The sequence below is a fragment of the Mus musculus genome, chromosome 1 (assembly GCF_000001635.26).
Source record: "Mus musculus strain C57BL/6J chromosome 1, GRCm38.p6 C57BL/6J".
In the NCBI taxonomy this organism is placed as follows: Eukaryota; Metazoa; Chordata; class Mammalia; order Rodentia; family Muridae; genus Mus; species Mus musculus.
In genome coordinates this window covers 11529488-11551220 of record NC_000067.6, presented here as the reverse complement: position 1 = coordinate 11551220, position 21733 = coordinate 11529488, and the positions used below count along the sequence as shown (strand labels likewise).

The following is a 21733-nucleotide window of genomic DNA, read 5'->3' as shown; positions in this document are numbered from 1 at the left end:
TGCATTACTGGGGCTATTGATGTTGGTTAACTGGAGCTAAGAAATTGGCGGTGATTAAGAAGAGACCAACATCATTGAGGTGACATCTTCTGGGAAGTGTTTTCTGAGAGCACAAAGGCTGTGATCCAGAGATAGCCAAAGTTGTACCTTGTTCTGTGGCTAGATTTAGTAATATGTAAGAGTTACCCAGGTAGTACTGGTTTTGAAGGCATGAAGGGGTCACAAAAAACCGCTGAGGATCGTCACTGTGAGAGGCCATGAAAGGGCCATTGGTGAAGGTGGAGCCTCAGTTGAAATTGATGGCCCAGGACTGAAGGGGTCATGCAAAGGATTTGAGGCTTGGCACCATGAAGAGAGCCTATGAGAGGCTATTGTTGAGGTCAAGTTACAGTGTAAGACAGCAGCATTTTAAAGATGACAGTACCATGAGATGACTACTAAGAACAGCAGCAGCAGTGGAGTACAGGTGGCTGGAGCCTAGAAGACAACATGTGTGCTACAAAGGGCATGGCTGGAGAAGTGACCCAAACCCTTGGAGGAACCCAGAAGATCGTGAGTTGGATCCCAGACATTGGACGGTTGGAGATTGATTTTGCTTTTGATTTTGACTGTGCCCTGATATTTTCCCCTCTTGAAGGAAGCTTTTTAGTGAAGCCCACAGTTAAGAGACTTTGAATTTTAAAGTACTTTGATTTTTAAAAGATACTGGATATTTTAAAAGGATTGAACATTTAGTATGTAAATACTGTGGGACTTTTAAAGTTGTTTAGATCTTGGGCATGAATAAGAAACTAAGGGTTGAGGCTTACTAGTGATGTGTTTGTGTGTCAAGTGGACAAGGGGTCAATTGTACTTGACACAGGCGGGAGTTATCACAAAAAAAGGAGCTTCAGTGGGGAAATGCCTCCATGAGATCCAGCTGTAAGGCATTTTTTCAATTAGTGATCAAGGGGGTAGGTCCCCTTGTGGGTGGTGCCATCTCTGGCCTGGTAGCCCTGGATCTATAAGAGAGCAGGCTGAGCAAGCCAGGGGAAGCAAGCCAGTAAGGAACATCCCTCCATGACCTCTGCATCAGCTTCTGCTCCCCGACCTACTTGAGTTCCAGTTCTGAATTCTTTCAGTGATGAACAGCAATGTGGAAATGTATGCTGAATAAAACATTTCCTCTCTAACTTGCTTCTTGGTCATGATGTTTGTGCAGGAATAGAAACACTGACTAAGACATGTTCCACATTTTCTGCATCCATTCTTCTGTTGAGGGACATCTGGGTTCTTTCCAGGTTCTGTCTATTACAAATAAGGCTGCTATAAACATAGTGGAGCATGTGTCCTTATTACAAGTTGGAACATCTTCTGGGTATATGCCCAGGAGAGGTATTGCTGGATCTTCTGGTAGTACTATGTCCAATTTTCTGAGGAACCATCAAACTGATTTCCAGAGTGTTTGTACCAGCTTGTACTCCCACCAACAATGGAGGAGTGTTTCTCTTTCTCCACATCCTCACCAGCATCTGCTGTCACCTGAATTTTTGATCTTAGCCATTCTGACTGGTGTGAGATGGAATCTAAGGGTTGTTTTTATTTGCATTTCCCTGATGATTAAGGATGTTGAACATTTTTTTTTTTCAGGTGCTTCTCAGTCATTTGGTATTCCTCAGTTGAGAATTCTTTATTTACCTATCTACCCAATTTATAATAGGGTTATTTGATTTTCTGAAGTCCACCTTCTTGAGTTCTTTATATATATTGGATATTAGTCCCCTATCTGAATTAGGATAGGTAAAGATCCTTTCCCAAACTGTTGGTGGCATTTTTGTCTTATTTACAGTCTTTTGCCTTATAGAAGCTTTGAAATTTTATGACATTCCATTTGTAGATTCTCAATCTTACAGCACAAGCCATTGCTTTTCCATTCAGGAATTTTCCCCCTGTGCCCATATCTTTGAGGTTTTTCCCCCGCTTTCTCCTCTATAAGATTCAGTGTCTCTGTTTTTAGGTGGTGTTCCTTGATCCACTTAGACTTCATCTTTGTACAAGGAGATAAGAATTGATCAGTTCTCATTCTGTGTGTGTTTGTAGCATTTGAGTGTGCTGCCTGGTACTCTGACATATGCTGGGAAATAAAATTCACACTAACATTTGAGGACTGAGAACTAAGAAGCGAAGATAATGGAGCCCAGTGATCATTTTATATGGAACACAAATAAAATTGTGTTCTGCACATTAGGGTAAATATCTCACTAAAATTATTTTCATGCAACTGTGTTCATATTCTTTAATGTGTTTAATTGAAAATAGAAACTCATATGTGTGACTTATCTTACATTCATATTGCACTGTACATAGGTGAGTATGTTGTAGACTGGTAAGTAACTCTGTTATGCAGAATAATAAGAACAGTTCCCATGATTCATGCTAATATATTATCTCTTTCCCGTGATTCCAAGTAGAACTACTGAATGTGAAGAAATACTTGCCTCATCTCATGGACTTTGAGCAAGTAGGGAGAGAGATTAACCTGTGTGAAACTGACCTGATTGGGTGCACCCTTTGGAAGAAGGTGAAGCTTCAGAGAGATGTTCCACCATGTTTTATAAAAAGTAGTAAGTTGCCAAGGAGTGGTATAGCTGAGTCCTCAGGAAGTACTATGTCCAATTTTCTGAGGAACCACCAAACTGATTCCCAGAGTGGTTGTATCAGCTTGCAATCCCACCAGCAATGGAGGAGTGTTCCTCTTTTTCCACATCCTTAACAGCATATGCTGCCATTTGAGTTTTTGATCTTAGCCATTCTGACTGTTTGAGGTGGAATCTCAGGGTTGTTTTGATTTATATTTACCTGATGATTAAAGATATTGAACATTTCTTTAGGTGCTACTCAGCCATTCAGTATTCCTCACTTGAGAATACCCAGAAGATGGTACAATATGTAATAATGACACATGCTCCACTATGTTCCTAGCAACCTTATTTATAATAGCCAGAAGGTGGAAAGAACCCAGATGTCCCTCAACAGAGGAATGGATACAGAAAATGTACATTTACACAATGGAGTACTACTCAGCTATTAAAAACAATGACCTCATAAAATTCTTAGGCAAATGGATGGTACTAGAAAATGTCATCCTGAGTGAGATAACCCAATTACAAAAGCACACACATGGTATGTCCTCACTGATAAGTAGATATTAGCCCAGAAGTATGGAACATCGAAGATTCAATTCACAAACCTCATGGAGCTCAAGAAGAAGGAAGACCAAAGTGTGACTGCTTCGGTCCTTCTTAAAAGGGGGATCAAAAATACCCATATGAGGAGATACAGAGACAAAGTGTGGAATAGAGACACAAGTAAAGGCCATTTAGAGACCATCCCACCTGGGGATCCAGCCCATGTACAGTTGCCAAATCCAGACACTATTGTGAATGCCAAAAAGTTGCTGGGGCCTGATATAGCTGTCTCCTGAGAGGCTTTCACAGTGCCTGATGAATACAGAAGTGGATACTCAAAACCAACCAATGGGAGGAGCTAGAGAAAGAAACCAAGGAGCTGAAGGAGTTTGCAGCCCCATAGGAGGAGCAACAATATCAGGGACTAAGCTCTCATCCAAAGAGTACACATGGAGCAACCCATGGCTCCAGCCACATATGTAACAGAAGATGACCTTGTGGGACATCAATGAGAGAAGAGGCCCTTGGTGTTATGAAGTCTCAATGCCCCAGTAGGGGAATGCTAGACAGGGAAGCAGGATTGGGTGGATGGATGAGCAGTGGGAGAGGAAATAGGATAGGGCTTTCAGAGGGGAAATAGGAAAGGGGATAGCATTTGAAATGTCAATAAATAAAATATCTAATAATAATAATAATAAAGTAGTAAATTACCAAACAGATGCCTCTCCTCTTTTCTGCTGCTGGCAGTTTCATTGGTTACTACTTCTCCATATTATCTTGAGACATTAAAGAAGCCCACCTCAGGCTTCAGACAGCAGAACTCAGTTGTGTGTTCTACCTGTGTGCACGTGTAAATTGTTTGTAACCTCCTCAAGTATATATGTTAAAGCCTGACCTCCAATGTTATGGTGGTAAGCTGTGAGGCCCAAGTAATGATAATGGCACAACATCTCCTCTGTCACTAATGGTACTGCTGTACAGAGTTGCCTGGCCACTCTACCACACAAACATACACAAAGAAGCCACTACCTATTAAACAAATAGACAAACAAGCAAACAAACAAAAAAAGGACTTCACTAAACAAGAATTAGTGGGGACCTTGATCTTAAACTTCCCAGCACTCAGAACTGTGAGAAGTATGTTCTATGAGTGTAGAATTTACCAGCCCATGTTGCTTTGTTATATAGCACAGTGTAAATTGACACTTCTACTACTATGAGATACATCATTAAATAGTCCCTTAGGAAACAGTTTTGTGGGAAGACCAGATAGGAACCTAGAATGAACAATAAGGCAAGCATTTTCTTGGCACTGGCCTGATTTAAAGGACACAGTTTGATGGATATGTATAAGATTCAGTCATGTTCTTCAACAATCCTTTTTTTTTTTTTTTAGTTCATGTTTATAAATAATCAAGAAGCTGCTATAGCCCCAATCACTTCCCCAAATACTCAGATTTGGAAATATTAGAATCTGCATTTTACCATTTTAATGAGATCAAACTCCTTTTAGGAACACAATTCAATAATAAGCTGAAAATCCACTTTACTGGTTTTTGTTTTGTTTTTGTTTTTCGTTTTGTTTTGTTTTTGTTTTTTGTTTTGCTCCAAAAGTAAATCTAGCTCAAAGCAGGGCTTTGGTAAATCCTATCTGGGGCTTAGCATCTTATAACATCTGCGCTTCTCAAAGATTCTCACTGCATAAAAGTCTAAAAATGGAACTAGTTTCAAATGAAAATGATATTTCTATAAATATATAACACATAAAACTATGTATAAGTGTACTGTCGAACAACACAGTATACATAGGTATGTACATTTTAAATTTTTGTCAAAATATGTCATGGGACAATGATAAAATTTGATATATGTAATTAGTAAAACTGTACCATTAGAAAAAAACTATAGCTACATGTCAGAATCATTAGTCATTCATTCTGTCAAAAGAAAATTTTAAGGAAGCCATGATTTTATATATATATACAGAGAGAGAGAGAGAGAGAGAGGTGGTGGGAAGAAACACCTATATAGACAAAGATAAGAATACCATGAGTTTGTTTCTAAAGTCATAATGTATACATCTACAAATTCAGTATATATTCACCTAGGCACAGACTCAAAAATGCTTATTGGATTGCTGATGCAGTGACAGTGGTACTGACTGAAAATCTTATGCCTGAAAATCATTTTATCACAACAATGTCACCCTTCCTCCATGGAGCCATAGTGACATCTCATGGAAGGAAAGTGATTTATCTGTAGTGGCACCTCATGGATGACACCAAAATCCCTATGCTGTGCCCTCAGACTATAGATGTGACTTTTGGAGAAAAAGTAAGTTACATGACATCACATTCAGCTCTGAAAGGAATCTAAGAAGAATTTGATCCAGTTACTGCCCTGCAAGAAGTTGATAGACATGGACAACTCATGGAGGTCAGAGGAGTGCTTTCTAGTGAGAATGGACAAAACAGTACTTTTCAACATATAAGATTGAAGAAGATAGCACTAGATGTATGTTAGAGCTATGTGATGAAAACTATGTAGAGCATCAGAGTCCAGCTGCTCCAAGAGGTCCTATAGCTCCTGCCTGCTCACAGATCTGTTCCATGGCACAGTCAAACTTCCTTTCAAGGCTTGCTCCCTTTGCACTCCTTAACCTTACACAATGATAATGATGATGTCAGAAATGGATCACTGCCAACAATGATGTATGTTTCTACTTTATCATTGGCTCTGGATTTCAATTATTGTCAAGAAAACGAACTTACTTCGAGAGAGATTCTCAAGGGCTTTCCCCAGCTTCTTGCTCTCTTGAAGGATGTGGTTCAATTCATCAAAATCACGGCTTTGTGGTTTAGTCCGCCAGTTCCACTTAAGATGGTCTACTGACCTTGGCACTATGTTTAAAAGAAACGGTTATTTCATAAGCATGTCATACAGTGATACAAAACTCACCATTTATCATTTGTGCAAGACTGCACCAAGATCAACACACAGGATAAAAATGGTTAAGCTGGAGATGGTTTTCTTTTATTCTTCATTTTTTAATTTTAATTTTTTTTGGGGGGGCGGAGTTTTGAGACAGGGTTTCTCTGTATAGCCCTGGCTGTCCTAGAACTCACTTTGTAGACCAGGCTGGCCTCGAACTCAGAAACCCGCCTGCCTCTGCCTCCCGAGTGCTGGGATTAAAGGCATGCATCACCACGCCTGGCTGGAGATGGTTTTCTTGTGAGTAAACAACAAGGAGGAGATTTAAAATTTGGTCTGAAGAAAATATTTGATTTTAATAAATAGAACAAATATGGCTGTTACTATGAAAAAGAAAAACTGAAGTACTAATTTAAATCTAATTACTTCTATGACTTAAGGGGAAGCATTAGAGAAATGTTTATTTTGTATAATGCTATCAGCCTACAAATATTTGCTAACTTCAACAGCAGGAACTAGCAAACATGTTTAAGATGCCATTGTATGTCTCCTAAAAAACACAAGACTGAATGTTTATGCACATACCATTATTTTGCCTACGTATCCAATAAATTATGTTGCAGTTAATGATTATTGTTCCTTTACCAAAATAAATTGAGCATGGAGAAGTTATTAGGCAACACTTTTTTTCCTAAGAAGATATAGAATTATGAGCACTGGGGGGATTTAACAAAGGAGAGGAAAGATGTTTCGTATCCCTAGAGAGTGACCTACACAGAGAGTAGGCTACAGATGGAGTGGGCTACAGATGGAGTGAATGAGCTACAGACAGAGTGGGCTACAGAAGGAGTGGGCTACAGATGGAGTGGGCTACAGACAGAGTGGGCTACATCTGGAGTGAGTGGGCTACAGAAGGAGTGGGCTACAGATGGAGTGAGTGGGCTACAGAAGGAGTGGGCTACAGATGGAGTGAGTGGGCTACAGACAGAATGGGCTACAGACGGAGCAGGCTACAGACAGAGTGGGCACTCCTCATTCTATTTAAGGATGAATCTGTCAACTTAAGGAGCATCAAGTCAAATCAATCGTCAACTCAGGGAGTACCAAGTCAAATCAATGAATCGTGACAACTTCATTGTTCCATATTTAAAGAGTCAAATTATAAAGTCCAGCAAAAGACAACTTTTTATATAATGTCATAAAAAACATGATAGCACAAGTTTTGAGAGACAAAAATGAGAAATCACACTAACAGTAAACTTCTCAACAGCAGTATCTGTCCTAGACAACAGAAGAACAATTCCTTTAAAAGTCTGAGAGAATGTTACTTCTAATTCAAAACTTTATAAAAATCCTAGATCCAATTGGTATATTTAAAGTTCTTAAGAGTTTCTATCATAAACACTTTTTTCAAGAAAGTTTCGAAAACAAAGGATGTGCCCCATCACAGTGAATAAATAAAACAAAATCCTTAAAGAGTTTGCAATAAGAAATGGGTGGAATTTTAAAGAACAAGAAAGATGGAAGTCTTATGATATAACAGTGAAGGATGGTACCAACATACAGTTGCAAATTTTTTATGGGATGAACAAGTTGGGAATGGAGGAAAAGGCAAAGGGCTATAGGAGGAGGCCTCCCAATGTCTTGAATGACATAAAATAAAACTAAATAAAGTGGCATAAAAAAGAAGATGAGTTAGATCATATTGAAAAACACCTTCAGCAGAGCTTGAATGAATATAAAGAAAGCACATCAAACAGTGAAGAGAATATTAATTATTCTAAAATTTTTAATAGTCTGGCAAGGTGATAAAACATTAATTAATAAAGTTGTAATATGTTTGTTGCAGAATACATCTTAATGCAACATTTGAAATAATCACATTGCTCTGATGTCAGGATGAGAGCTGATGTGTGTAGAGGAAGACCTGAAGTTTAAAAGGTTAAAAGCGGTGTTAGAACCTTATGTTCTCAGACTAAGAAGCTAAAATAAAAATTCAAAACGTTAAAATTGATTCTAGTTAGAGTTAGGAAGGAAGAACGATAGCACCTCATTACAGCTCTACTTTATAGGTTTGAGGAGTCTCAGCTGGAATCTTGATGGCCACATTTGTTAACCTACTTTGAATAATTTCTTTGATCAGCAGTTTTTAATCACAATGTCATCTAATTTCTTATAAAATTATGAATCATCAAGATCTTCCCTTTCAATTTAGAAAGAGGTATAATAAAACCATGAATACTCCAAATCCATGTCCAGACAGCCACCAGACCTTCTCCTGAATGCTCCAAGTTGACAAGCTCAGGTGAGAACAACAGAAGACCTGACTGGCCTTTCAGCCCCAGATTATAAGAATCTACACATATCCTTTAAGGCATTGGATTTGAGGGGCCTCACATAACACCAAAAATTTCCCCTGTGACTACTGAGAAACTGAGAACAGTTCCATTTTTTGTATCTGTAGCCTGTGGTGATTCATGAATATAATGACTTAGCATTGGAATCCATTACAGAATGACCTTGGTCACCTTATGATCATGAGCAGGTTAGCTATGCTTCCAAGTTCAGTACCTGTTCTGATAGGTAACAGAAAGGCTTGGACGTCATCAGTCCAGCATGCAGCCTTGGATGACAGCATTGCTGCAGGTTTCTGAGATACTGAAACCTTACTGAGGTTTCACTAAATTTTAGAACTCAGTGCTACAGTAAAATCACATCTTAGAAATTTTCCTCAGCTGAAATGGAAAACTACAGAAAAGTATCCTAACATAATATAAGTCAGAGGAGACAATGACAGAATTTGAGAACACAAGAGCAAGCTCAGTCCAGCATAGGTGGACTTTCCTTCCCTTGTGTTCCCATAACAAGGCCACCATGCCACTTAACAGCCACACTGTTGACTGAGCAGGAGCATTTTTTGAAAATTTCCTTACATTAATCAAATTCCAACTCCTTGACTTCCATTAATTGTTTATGTCCATAACTTCAAAACTTTGTTCCTCATATTAACAATTGCCGTTTTAACAATATTTTTATTGTTTTACAACATAGTGTATTTACATCATTTCCCATCCCCTTTCCTTCATCTATGCCCCCATGCACTATTTATCCCCCCTCTCAAACCTATAGCCCCCTTTTCTATAATATATAAATGTAATATATGTGCTGTTTCCTTTAATATATAAATATAGCCAGTTCAGTCCATTATTGTTACTTGTATGTATATAATAAACCAGGGCTAACAATTCATATTAAATGAATAATTGAGGGGCTCTTCTCTGGAAAAGACTATTTTTCTCACTCTCAACAGACCTTGCTGATAGCCAACAGTTCTCTAATTGGACTTAAGGCCCGTTCAATAAGAGGAAAATCATGTCTGATCCATCCACCCATCTACCCATCCACCCATCCATCCATCTATCCATCCATGGCTAATGGTAAGGTCACAGATGTGAGAGGAGAACCTGCAATAACCCCTCTTCTACCTGAATATAATCCCTTATGAATTTTTAAGAATTAGTTGTCCAAATTCTTTTAAGACAAAATGAGGACTCAGTCACTGACAAATCTATCTCTACAGAATAGAGTCCAGAATCTTCAGCCAGAAGTAATACTGACAAGCCTACCCACTCTGCCTTTTTGTCTCTTATTCAACTATATTTAGAAAAATGCAAGATAACAAGTATTTAGAAATATCACATGATTTTCATAGATGATATGTTATGCATATTTAAAAGAGAGTGGATACATCTGTGCCTTATACTTATTATTTCTCAGTGGTGACAATACACATAGGTTTTTCCAAGCTTTATGAAATGCACAATGCATTATCACCTATGATAAGACTACTGTTCAGTAGCATACTGCAGCTTCCTGATCTTTGCTAGAATATACTTCTCACCTATTAAATTGCCCACAGAGATGATTTACACCTTTCAATCCTTCTTTCTAAAACAATTTGTGCACCATGCTTTCCTTTTAAGTATGCCAGGACAAGTCCATGATACTCCAGGGTTCGTTTACTGAGAGTTGATCAAGGTGAGGTACTGTGTCACTTCTGCTTTCAGCATTTACAATTTGTAGATACTATACACTGTTTTGATGTCTTCATTCTTTGGTATTTATGTAATTGTTACTTGTATATTTATGCATCATCCTTTGATTTTTATCCTAAAATTTCCCTGATAATATCTATACATCAAGATACCACTGTTTATATATTTTGCAATAAAATGTAAAAAGGAAGAGAGTATTAGGGGAAATGGTTGATCAGTACATACATGATGGCACATGACCATTTGTAATGCCATTTTCAGGGGATTCAACGCTCTCTTTTAGACTCTACAGATACCAGATATTCACCCTGTATATGGAAATACATGCAGGTAAGACATCATACACACACAATGAAATCTTAATAAAAAATAATAAATAAAACAAAACTGAAATATAGTCCTGCAAATGCAAAGAAAGCATTAATAGGATTCTGACAACTGGCTTCGGTTTTTCATTTTATTCTAAACCAACATATTTCTCTTTGCTTTCTTTTTAAAATATATGTATTTTTGTCTTACATACATTGGTGTTCTGACCTGATGTATCTCTGTGTGAGGTGTCAGATCCCCTGAAACAAGAATTCCTGACAGTCATGAGCTGCCATATGAGTGCTGAGAATATGAACCCAGATCCACTGCAAAATCAAACAATGTTCTTAACTCCTGATCTATTCCTCAAGCTCTTTTCAGTTTTCTTAACTAGATGATGAATATGAAATGGCAAAAACAAGGCATTTATCCCCATGCACAAAAAAAAAAAAAAAAAAACTGATGGATAATGTCATTTTCCTTGTTTCTGCCAAAATTCTGTTCACTGTATGCCATCACACATTTTAGGCAACTGAAAAGAGTACTTAACACCACATGACAAGTACTTAACACCACTTATCAGTCACTAACTGCCTTATCTATAACATATAACTATTGAAAACTAATGAGCCACTGGGTGGGCTGAAGTTGTTCGGTTTGTTGAAAACTTAGTCTTATAAATAAATAGAATCTTTTTATGATAGGTTGAAAAGTAAAGATATTTTAGAAAATTTTTTCTTTCTTTCTTTCTTTCTTTCTTTCTTTCTTTCTTTCTTCCTTCCTTCCTTCCTTCCTTCCTTCCTTTCTTTTACTTTTACTTTTCTTTTTTTTTTTTTTCCTTTTGAAGCAGTGGCTTACTTTCCAGCCCTAGCTAGCCTCAAACTTAGAATTCTCCTACCTTCAAAGTGTTTAATTGCTGGCATGTGGACTAAATAAATAACAAGAGGAAGAAAGAGAGGGGAGCAGTGGAGATTTTATGTTTGAGGACAAACTGGGGAAATTAGTTAAACCCAGCTGGAAATAAGGAAAGGAGGGGCGGGAGAGGCTAGAAACAAGGAGATCAGGAAACTCTACTGTGAGCTAGAAATATAGCTGTGTAGTAGAGGACTTACAAGAAGTCCTATATTTTATCCTTGATACAACATCCATGTGTAAGCATGTGTAAGCATATGCATGCATGCACATGCATGCACACACAAACACACACACAACACACACAGTGGGGGGAGAAGGAGGGAGAGAGAGAGGAAGATATATACACAGAGAAATACACAGGCACAGACACACAGCACACACAGGCACACACACACACAGTTGACAACATTTTCTCTCATTTGAAAGTCAATGATTTTAAGTATTTATTTGTAATCCTTTCCCTTCTAAAACTATGAGCAATAACTTAAGTCTTCTTTTTAAACTTCATTCTTCAAATATTTGTTTAGAGAACAAATATATCTATTTCTAAATGAGTTTTTATTTAACATGTTAAAGATATAACTTGAGCATTACTATTAGTATTTTTCTACTTTATTCATCTAGCTGGAACACCAAAATATAAGTGCAATCCCCAAAAGAGAAAGGAATCGGAAGAAATATTATAGAAGTAACATGAATTGCATAAATCATATGGATACTACTAAAAATCAATCTCAGCTGGCTGTGCTAACATCAAAGAAAATAATGATTATTACAAAACCTTCCCTAACAAAGAAGTACAAATTGTGCTGGTCAAAAGGTCAACCTACTATAACAATATGTCACAATTATGTTTATGTGTTCATGTCCTCAGTCTTAAAACTGATGGAATTTAAAATATATAGTACTAAAAAAAAGCTGGAGAATATAATATTTTATGTATAAAAATATTTAGAATCCTAGAGAGAAATCAGTAAGAACAAGGATCACTTCAACACTAGATTAAATAGAGCAAGCAGACAGCACTGTGGCAGAAATGAGCATCTTTCTCTGGGGTGGAGAAGACATTTCTTAGCAGAGATCAAGTGTAAGACAGGTGAGTAAATATCAACAAACATTAAAATATTGAAATCATACAGAAATATGTTCTCTGACTGTGATAGAATAACAGGAATCAAAAGCAGAACTGCTAAACACGCAGGCATGAGAGAGCTAAATAGAACCAGAAAATCGAAGAGAACCTGAGGAATACACTATGTGGAGATGACATACATTTTAATGCTCTGGAGTAAGCAGAAAGGAGTGTCCATAGCTGTGTGCTAACATCCAAAGAGGAACTTTCAATGTTTGTCCCAAATTTCTCCCCTAATTAAAAATAAAATTAAATAGAAAAAGAAGAGCAAAACAGGCCAAATCTTGCAGAAGGTGGAAATAATACTTACTAGAAGTGAGAAAAATTAAACAAAAGACTGAAAAATGATAAAGGTAAAAGAATTAGAAGTCAATTTATTAGGAATTAAAAAATAATAAATCTTGCTGGGCGTGGTGGCACACACCTTTAATCCCAGCACTCAGGAGGCAGAGGCAGGTGGATTTCTGTGTTCGAGGACAGCCTGGTCTACAAAGTGAGTTCCAGAACAGCCAGGGCTATAAAGAGAAACCCTGTCTCAAAAAATCAGAATAAATAAATAAATAAATAAATAAATAAAAAACTCTAGCAAAGGTGATAAAAAAGAAATTGAACAGTCATATTATTAAAGCCAGAAGTCTAAGTAGGGCATTCTTATGGACCTAAAGAAGCAAGTTGGATAATACAGATGAAAAAGAAATTCTTGGAACTCATAAAGACATTAAACTCACTCAAAGGGAAAGAAAAAGTATTTGAAGAATTTCTTGTCGATCCAAGTAGTAAATACATTGACTCAGTAAAAACAAACAAGCAAACAGTAGAACAAACAGCAACAACAAAAACCTGAGCAATTATTCCAAAACAATCTATCACAAATAAAATTCTCTTACAAATATATGAGCTAACAACAAAATGTTCTTCTTGTTCTAGAAAATTGAACTTAACACTTTCTACTTCATCTTATGAGACCAGCTTCACTATCAGACAAAACAAAGAAGCAACAATTTCACTCCAATGTATTTAATGGAAACATGCAGAAATTGTTAGCAACATAGTACCAAGCCAAATACAGCAGCAAGTTGTACACCAAGATAATCCAAGTGTGGTTTAACACAAGAAAATAATTAATTAATAAAATATGGTATGCCTTCTGGTCAGTGCCAGCTCCAGGTCACCTTGGGTGCGAACTCTGTGGACAGTCTCAAGGTCCCCAGAGGACTCTCCACACTATCTTAGGATCACTGGTGAGTAGAACACAATATCAGTTCCAGTCTGTGGGAAGCAGTTTCCGCTGTGCTTGCGTGGCTTAATTGGTAAACAAGCAATGTGCGCATGTGCGAGAGTGTTTTCGTGCCAAGTCACGGCCCATCCCGTGGCGTGGTGATGAGGCTCTGGGAGAGCAGCCAATCAGGTGTGGACACGCCACACTAAGGTGTATATAAACAGCGCCTTTTTGGTGCTTGGGGTCTTCCTCTTCATGTTGAAACTGGTGTAATAAAGTTTCTGCAGAAAAATACGGTTTCTCACACGTGTGTTCTTGCTGGCCAGACAATAGCGCATGTGAGAATTGGTGCCGAAAACCGGGAACTGCCTTACCATCTCTGGCACCAAGGAGACCCTCTGTTCGCGGGGCGGATTCAGAACTGCAGTCAGGTTGGTTTTTTAAGGTTCTGAGAGGCATGTTTGGTTCTGGTCTTTCTCTACAATTAGAAGGGACAATGGAAGCCTTTGTAATTGTTTTTGCAGCACTTATCCTTTTCCTTATAGTGAAAGCAGGACAGGGAGTGCTGGAGGAGGTTCGAGACAGCATGTCAGAAACAGAGCGGGGTAAAAGATTGGGAGCTCAAAGAAAAAAAGGTATACCTAAGAAACAAGGCCCTTCCAAGGATTCTGGATCCGAGGAAGAGAGAGAAAAGGGAAAGGACGCCCTGGGAGAGAAAAAGGAGAAGGGAGAGAGAAAGAGGAGGAAAGATAAAGGAAAAGGGAAAGGAAAGGAAAAAGGAAAGGAAAGGAAAAAGGAAAGGAAATGAAAATGGAAAAAGGAAAGGAAAGGAAGGAAGAAGGAAAGGAAGGAAGAAAGAAAGGAAAGAAAGGATTGAGACGATAAGGTTCTCGGGTAAAAGGGACAAGTTAAGGTTCACAGTTTTGGGACAAGTTGCACCAAGCACCATGGGGACTTGAGGTTTGCAGAGTAACAGAGGGTTTTACTAAAAGGGGTTTTGTTGGTCTGGAAGTTAGTGAGAAATTGCATAGAAGATAGAGAAAGATGTGGCGCAGAACTCCAGAGAGGTAATGAGGCGCTGAATCAGGTGAGAGAGTAGCGCTCTCAATTGGTTTGGGAGAGAGGGTCTGTTTGTGTTTCCTCAGGATCATCAACAACAGCTGCAGGTCCTGGAGCGGCTGACCAGAGCAATTCAGGGCAGGTGGAGCTGTGAGGACATGGATGTTCCTGTGGCTGGAGGTGCTCCCGCTAGTGAAAACTGAAGAGCTCTGTGTTCCTGAAACCTATGCCGTTGACGAATTCGGGTGTTTCCTCATTCTTTACATCTAATGCCAGATTTTAAGCCTTAATGGAACTCGAATAGAATCCATCATTGTTGGCAATTTTACCTCTTGGTTTACCTCTGCTTTTTCTTAAGGAGTGGGTGGGGGTAGTTTTGTTTGCTGCTGCCATCTGCTGTGGGCTTGTGTTCATGCTCTGGTTGGTTTGCAAACTCAGATCTCAACAGAAACGTGACAAGGTTGTTATCACTCAAGCACTTGTGGCCATTGAACAAGGGGCCTCCCCTGAAATTTGGTTCGGCATCTGAGTTCTCTGCTCTTGCACCCCATGGATCTGCGGATCCATTGCACTGGGATGAGAGAGACTCAATGATCATTGATCAGCCCTTGCACATCGCTGAGGTTTCCTCATTGCATGTGACAGGGTGATCATGATTTCTCCACTAAAATTTTTCATTAAAACCTGGCTGGCCTTGCTCATAGAGTTCACCCTAGGCCATCTAGCAGTTATTGTCACACAGCACTGTGGTATCCAGAGATGGGAAATTTTCCTCGTGCACAGACCAACCTATAATGCTGCATTATGCCATGGGTGGCGAGGCTAAGCACTGCACAGAGGATAGCTTGCTGTTGGCATCCTGTGGAAGCCACATCTGATTGCATGAAGGTTCAGTGTCCTAGTTTCCTTCCCCGATGAAAAACGACACGGGAGCTGGCCAAGACCTCTCTGGGTGATGAGCCCAAGGGATGGTTTTGTGTAGGGCCCCTATGCTTGCACACTGGGGAACAGACCTTCACCCATGAGGCTTGTTTGCAGCAATCAAAATCTGGCCATAGATTAATCAACATCCTGGCCTTTTGATGCACCTGCCGCATGCAGACAGGAGAGCTGCGCAGGTGTATAGGTAAGGCTGTGACATTAGAGGAACGACCTAAAACAGGGGCCACAGCAGATGGGTGTAACTGCAGAGGCCTAGACCAACCTCGTTTTAATAAAACAAAAATGGGGACATGTGGGAAGCGGTTTCCTCTGTGCCTGCGTGGCTTAATTGGTAAACAAGCAATGTGCGCATGTGCGAGAGTGTTTTCGTGCCAAGTCACGGCCCATCCTGGAGTATGGTGATGAGGCTCTGGGAGAGCAGCCAATCAAGTGTGGACACGCCACACTAAGGTGTATATAAGCAGCGCCTTTTTGGTGCTTGGGGTCTTCCTCTTCATGTTGAAACTGGTGTAATAAAGTTGCTGCAGAAGGATCCGGTTTCTTATGCGTGTGTTCTTGCTGGCGAGACAATAGCATGTGTGAGACCAGTCCAATCACGCCAGGCTTGTGCCAGTAGCAAGGAAGCAGAAAACCCACCCGACCAGGGGCTCAAGTCCCTTCCTGTTGGCGCCAGTTCACAGTCACCATGGGCACAAGCTCAGCAGATGGTCCTATGGTCCCAGAGGACGCTCCACGAAATCTTAGGATCACTGGAGAGTGGAACACCATATCAGTTCCAAACCAATTCTGACAGGCCTGTGGCAGCAGGAGCAAGGACACAGGTGCCCTGCCTGACCAGCAGCTTGGGTTCCTTCTGATCAGTGCTGGTATACCTTGGTTCCAAACACACCAGACAGCCCCATGGTCCCCAGAGAAGACACCACTTCCAGGCACTGAAATATGCCCAGGATCTTAGGATTCCAGGATCCCAGGAAAACAGGAACTTGGCCACACCAGGATCTCAGGGTCTCAGAGGAAGCTTGACTGCCAAGGGCTCCGACACACCTAGAATCTCAGGTTCACAGGAGCCCGGAATCACAGGACCACAGAGAAAGCTGGACTCTGAGGAGTCCTGAATCAACTGGGATTATAGGAAGGACAGGCTCCAATCAGATATATTGAGGGCAGCAAACACTTGAGATAATCAAATGGTAGGAAACAAGCATAAGAACAGAAGCAACAGAAAACAAGGTTATTTGGCATCATCAGAACCAAACTCTCCCACCAAAGCAAGTCCTGGATACACCATCATACCAGAACAGCAAGATATGGATCTAAAGTCACTTCCCATGATGATGATGGAGGACTTTAAGAAGGAAATAAATAACTCCCTTAAAAAAATACAGGGAAACACAGGTAAGCAGCTAGAAGCCCTTAAAGAGGAAACACAAAAATCCCTTAAAGAGTTACAGGAAAACACTACCAAACGGGTGAAAGAATTGAACAAAACCATCCAAGATCTAAAAATGGAAGTAGAAACAATAAAGAAAACCCAAAGGGAGACAATTCTGGAGATAGAAATCCTAGAAAAGAAATTGGGAGTCATACATGCAAACATCACAAACAAAATAAAAGAGATGGAAGAGAGAATCTCAGGTGCAGAAGATTCCATAGAAGACATGGACACAAGAATCAAAGAAAATGGAAAAATGCAAAAAGATCTTAACTCAAAACATCCAGGAAATCCAGGACACAATGAGAAGACCAAACCTAAGGATACTAGGTATAGATGAGAATGAAGATTTTTAACTTAAAGGGCCAGTAAGTATCTTCAACAAAATTATAGCAAAAAGCTTCCCTAACCTAAAGAAAGAGATACCCATGAACAAACAAGAAGCCTACAGAACTTCAAATAGACTGGACCAGAGAAGAATTTCCTCCCGAAACATAATAATCAGAACAACAAATGCATTAAATAAAGATAGTGTATTAAAAGCAGTAATGGTGAGTTCCAGGCCATCCTGGTCTACAAAGTGAGTTCAGGACAGCCAGGGCTATACAGAGAATCCCTATCTGGGGGGGGGGGGGGGGGGAGCAGTAACGGAAAAAAGGTCAAGTAAAATATGAAGGAAGACCTATTAGAATTACACCAGACTTCTCATCAGATGATATGGAAGCCAGAAGATCCTGGACAGAGGTTATACAGACCCTAAGAGAACACAAATGCCAGCCCAGGCTACTATGTCCAAGAAAATGCCCAATTACCATACATGGAGAAACCAAAGTTTTCCATGACACAACCAAATTCACACAATATCTTTCCAGGAATCCAGCCCTTCAAAGAAAAATAAAGGGAAAACTCCAATACAAGGAGAGAAATTCCACCTTAGAAAAAACAAGAAAGTAATCGTTCAACAAACCTAAAAGAAGACAGCCACAAGAACAGAATCCCAACTCTAACAACAACAACAAAAACCACTATGTAACATTTGCTTTTCCTTAATATCTCTGAATATTAATGGATTCAATTCCTCAATTAAAAGACAAGGACTAAAAGACTGGTTACATAAACAGGACCCAACATTTGCTACATACAGAAAGCCGACCTCAGGGACAAAAACGGACATTACCTCAGAGTAAAAATCTGGAAAACAATTTACCAAGCAAATGGTCCAAAGAAACAAGCTAGAGTAGCCATTCTAATATCGAATAAAATCGACTTCCAACCCAAAGTTATCAAAAAAGACAAAGAGTGGCACTTCATACTCATCAAAGGTAAAATCTTCCAAGATGAACTCTCAGTTCTGAGTATCTATGCTCCAAATGCAAGGGCATCTACATCCATTAAAGAAACTTTAGTAAAGCTCAAAGCACACATTGCACCTCACACAGTAATAGGAGGAGAATTTAACGCCCCACTTTCATCAATGGACAGATCCTGGAAACAGAAACTAAACAAAGACACGGTGAAACTAACAGAAGTTATGAAACAAATGGATTTAAGAAATATCTACTGAACGTTTTATCCTAAAACAAAAGGATATACCTTCTTCTCAGCACCTCATGGTAAATTCTCCAAAATTGACCATATAATTGGTCACAAAACAGGCCTCAACAGATACTTAAATAGAGAAATTACCCATGCATCCTATCAGATCACCATGGACTAAGGCTGATCTTCAATAACAACATAAATAGTCAAAAGCAAACATTGACATGGGAGCTGAACAATACTCTACTCAAATATAACTTGGTCAAGGAAGAAATAAAGAAAGAAATTAAAGGCTTTTTCTAGTTTAATGAAAATGAAGCCACAACATACCCAAACTTATGGGAACCAATGAAACCATTCCTAAGAGGAAAACTCATAGATCTGACTTCTGCCAAAAAGAAACTAGAGAGAGCATATACTAGCAGCTTGACAGCACACCTAAAAGCTCTAGAACAAAAGGAAGCAAATTCATCCAAGAGTAGTAGACAACAGGAAATAATCAAACTAAGGGCTGAAATTAACCAAGTGGAAACAAAAAGAACTATACAAAGAATCAACCAAACCAGGAGCTGGTTCTTTGAGAAAATCAACAAGATAGATAAACCCTTAGTCAGATTAACTAGAGGGCACAGGGACAGTATCCTAATTTACAAAAACAGAAATGAAAAGGGAGACATAAAAACAGAACATAAGGAAATCCAAAACATCATCAGATCCTACTAAAAAAGGCTATACTCAACAAAACTGGAAAACCTGGATGACATGTACAATTTTCTAGACAGATACCATATTTGAAAGTAAAATCAGGATCAGAATAACGATCTAAACAGTCACATATACCCTAAAGAAGTAGAAGAAGTAATAATAGTCTCCCAACCAAAAAAGATCCAAGGACCACATGGGTTTAGTGCAGAGTTCTCTAAGACCTTCAAATATGACCTAATTCTAATTCTCCTCAAACAATTTAACAAAATAGAAACAGAAGGTACTGTATCCAATTCATTCTATGAAGCCACAATTACTCTGATCCCTAAACCACATAAAGATCCAACAAAGAAAGAGAACTTCAGACCAATTTCCCTTATGAATATTGATGCAAAAATACTCAATAAAATTCTCTCAAACCGAATCCAAGAACACGTCAAAATGATCATCTGTCATGATCAAGTAGGCTTCATGCAGGGCTAGTTTAATATATGGAAATCCATGAACTTAATCCACTATATAAACAAACTCAAAGACAAAAACCACATGATCATCTTGTTAAATGCTGACAAAGCATTTGACAAAAATCTAAGACACATTCATGATAAAAGTTTTGGAAAGATCGGGATATCAACACCCATACCTAAACATAATAAAAGCAATATACAGCAAACCAGTAGCCAAGATCAAACTAAATGGAGAGAAAATTGAAGCAATCCAACTAAAATCAGGAACTAGATAAGGCTGCCCACATTCTCCCTACCTATTCAATATAGTACTTGAAGTCCTAGCAAGAGCAATTAAACAACAAAAAGAGATCAAGGGGATACAAATTGGAAAGGAAGTATTCAAAATATCACTGTTTGCAGATGATATGATAGTATATATAAGTGACCCCAAAAATTCCAGCACAGAATTCCTAAACTAGATAAACTTCAGTGTAGTAGCTAGATATAAAATTAACTCAAATCAGTGGTCTTTCTCTACACAAAGGATAAACAGGTTGGGAAAAAAATTAGGGAAATAACACACTTCACAATAATCAGAAATAATATAAAATTCCTGGGTGTGACTCCAACTAAGGAAGTGAAAGATCTGTATGATAAGAACTTCAATTCACTGTAGAAAGAAATCCAAGAAGAACTCAGAAGGTGGAAAGATCTCCCATGCTCATTGATTGGCAGGATTAATATAGCAAAAATGGCTATCTTGACAAAAGCAATCTATAGATTCAATGCAATCCCCATCAAAATTCCAACTCAATTCTTCACCAAGTTAGAAAGGGCAATTTGCAAATTCATCTGGAATAACAAAAAAAACTTAGCATAGCAAAAACTAATCTCAACAGTAAAAGAACCTCTGGTGAAATCACCATGTCTGACCTCAAGCTATACAACAGAGCAATTGTGATTAAAAACTGCATGGTACTGGTACAACAACAGACATGTTGATCAATGGAATAGAATTGAAGACCCAGAAATGAACCCACACACCTATGGTCTCTTGATCTTTGACAAGGGAGCTAAAACCATCCAATGGAAAGAAGACAGCATTTTCAACAAATGGTGCTGGCACAACTGGCAGTTATCATGTAGAAGAATGCAAATTGACCCATTCTTATCTCTTTGTAAAAAGCTCAAGTTTAAGTGGATCAAGGAACTTCACATAAAATCAGAGACACTGAAACATATATAAAAGAAAGTGAGGAAAAGCCTCGAAGATATTGGCACAGGGATATATAATTCCTGAACAGAACAGAAATGTTTTGTTCTGTAAGATTGAGACTCAACAACTGGGGCCTTATAAAATGGCAAAGCTTCTGTAAGGCAAAGGACACTGTAAAAAGATAAAAAAGCCACCAACAGATTGGGAAAGGATCTTTACCAATCCTAAATCAGATAGGGGACTAATTTCCAATATATACAAAGAACTCAAGAAGCTGGACTCCAGAAAATCAAATAAACCGGTTTAAAAATGGGTTACAGAGATGCATAAAGACTTCTCTACTGAGGAATACATAGTGACTGAGAAGCACCTGAAAAAATGTTCAACATCCTTAATCATCAGGGAAATGCGAATCAAAACAACCTTCGATTTCCACCTCACACCAGTCAGAATGGCTAAGATCAAAAATTCAGGTGACAGCAGATGCTGGTGAGGATGTGGAGAGAGAGGAACACTCCTCTATTGCTGGTGGGAATTGCAAGCTGGTACAACCACTATGGAAATCACTTTGGTGGTTCCTTACAAAATTGGACATAGTACAGACGGAAGATCCAGCAATACCTCTCCTGGGCATATACCCAGAAGATGTTCCAACTTGTAATA

The 21733-nt window shown here is 38.8% G+C and overlaps 1 protein-coding gene across 11 annotated transcripts in view; it reads right to left on the bottom strand.

The window, feature by feature from the left end:
- A830018L16Rik (RIKEN cDNA A830018L16 gene) overlaps nt 1-21733 on the bottom strand; it is a 562288-nt gene that overhangs the window by 424682 nt on the left and 115873 nt on the right. For 9 of the 11 annotated variants that reach the window (XM_030254977.1, XM_006495544.2, NM_001160369.2 and 6 more), the window contains one exon: nt 5939-6067. The exons of the other annotated variants lie outside the window; for them this stretch is intronic. Coding sequence is in view for 7 of the 9 variants with exons in the window: in NM_001160369.2 (NP_001153841.1) it covers nt 5939-6067 (129 nt within the window). In the remaining 2 variants the exon portion in view is untranslated. The remainder of the gene's footprint in view (nt 1-5938; nt 6068-21733) is intronic. 11 annotated transcript variants of the gene reach the window in all.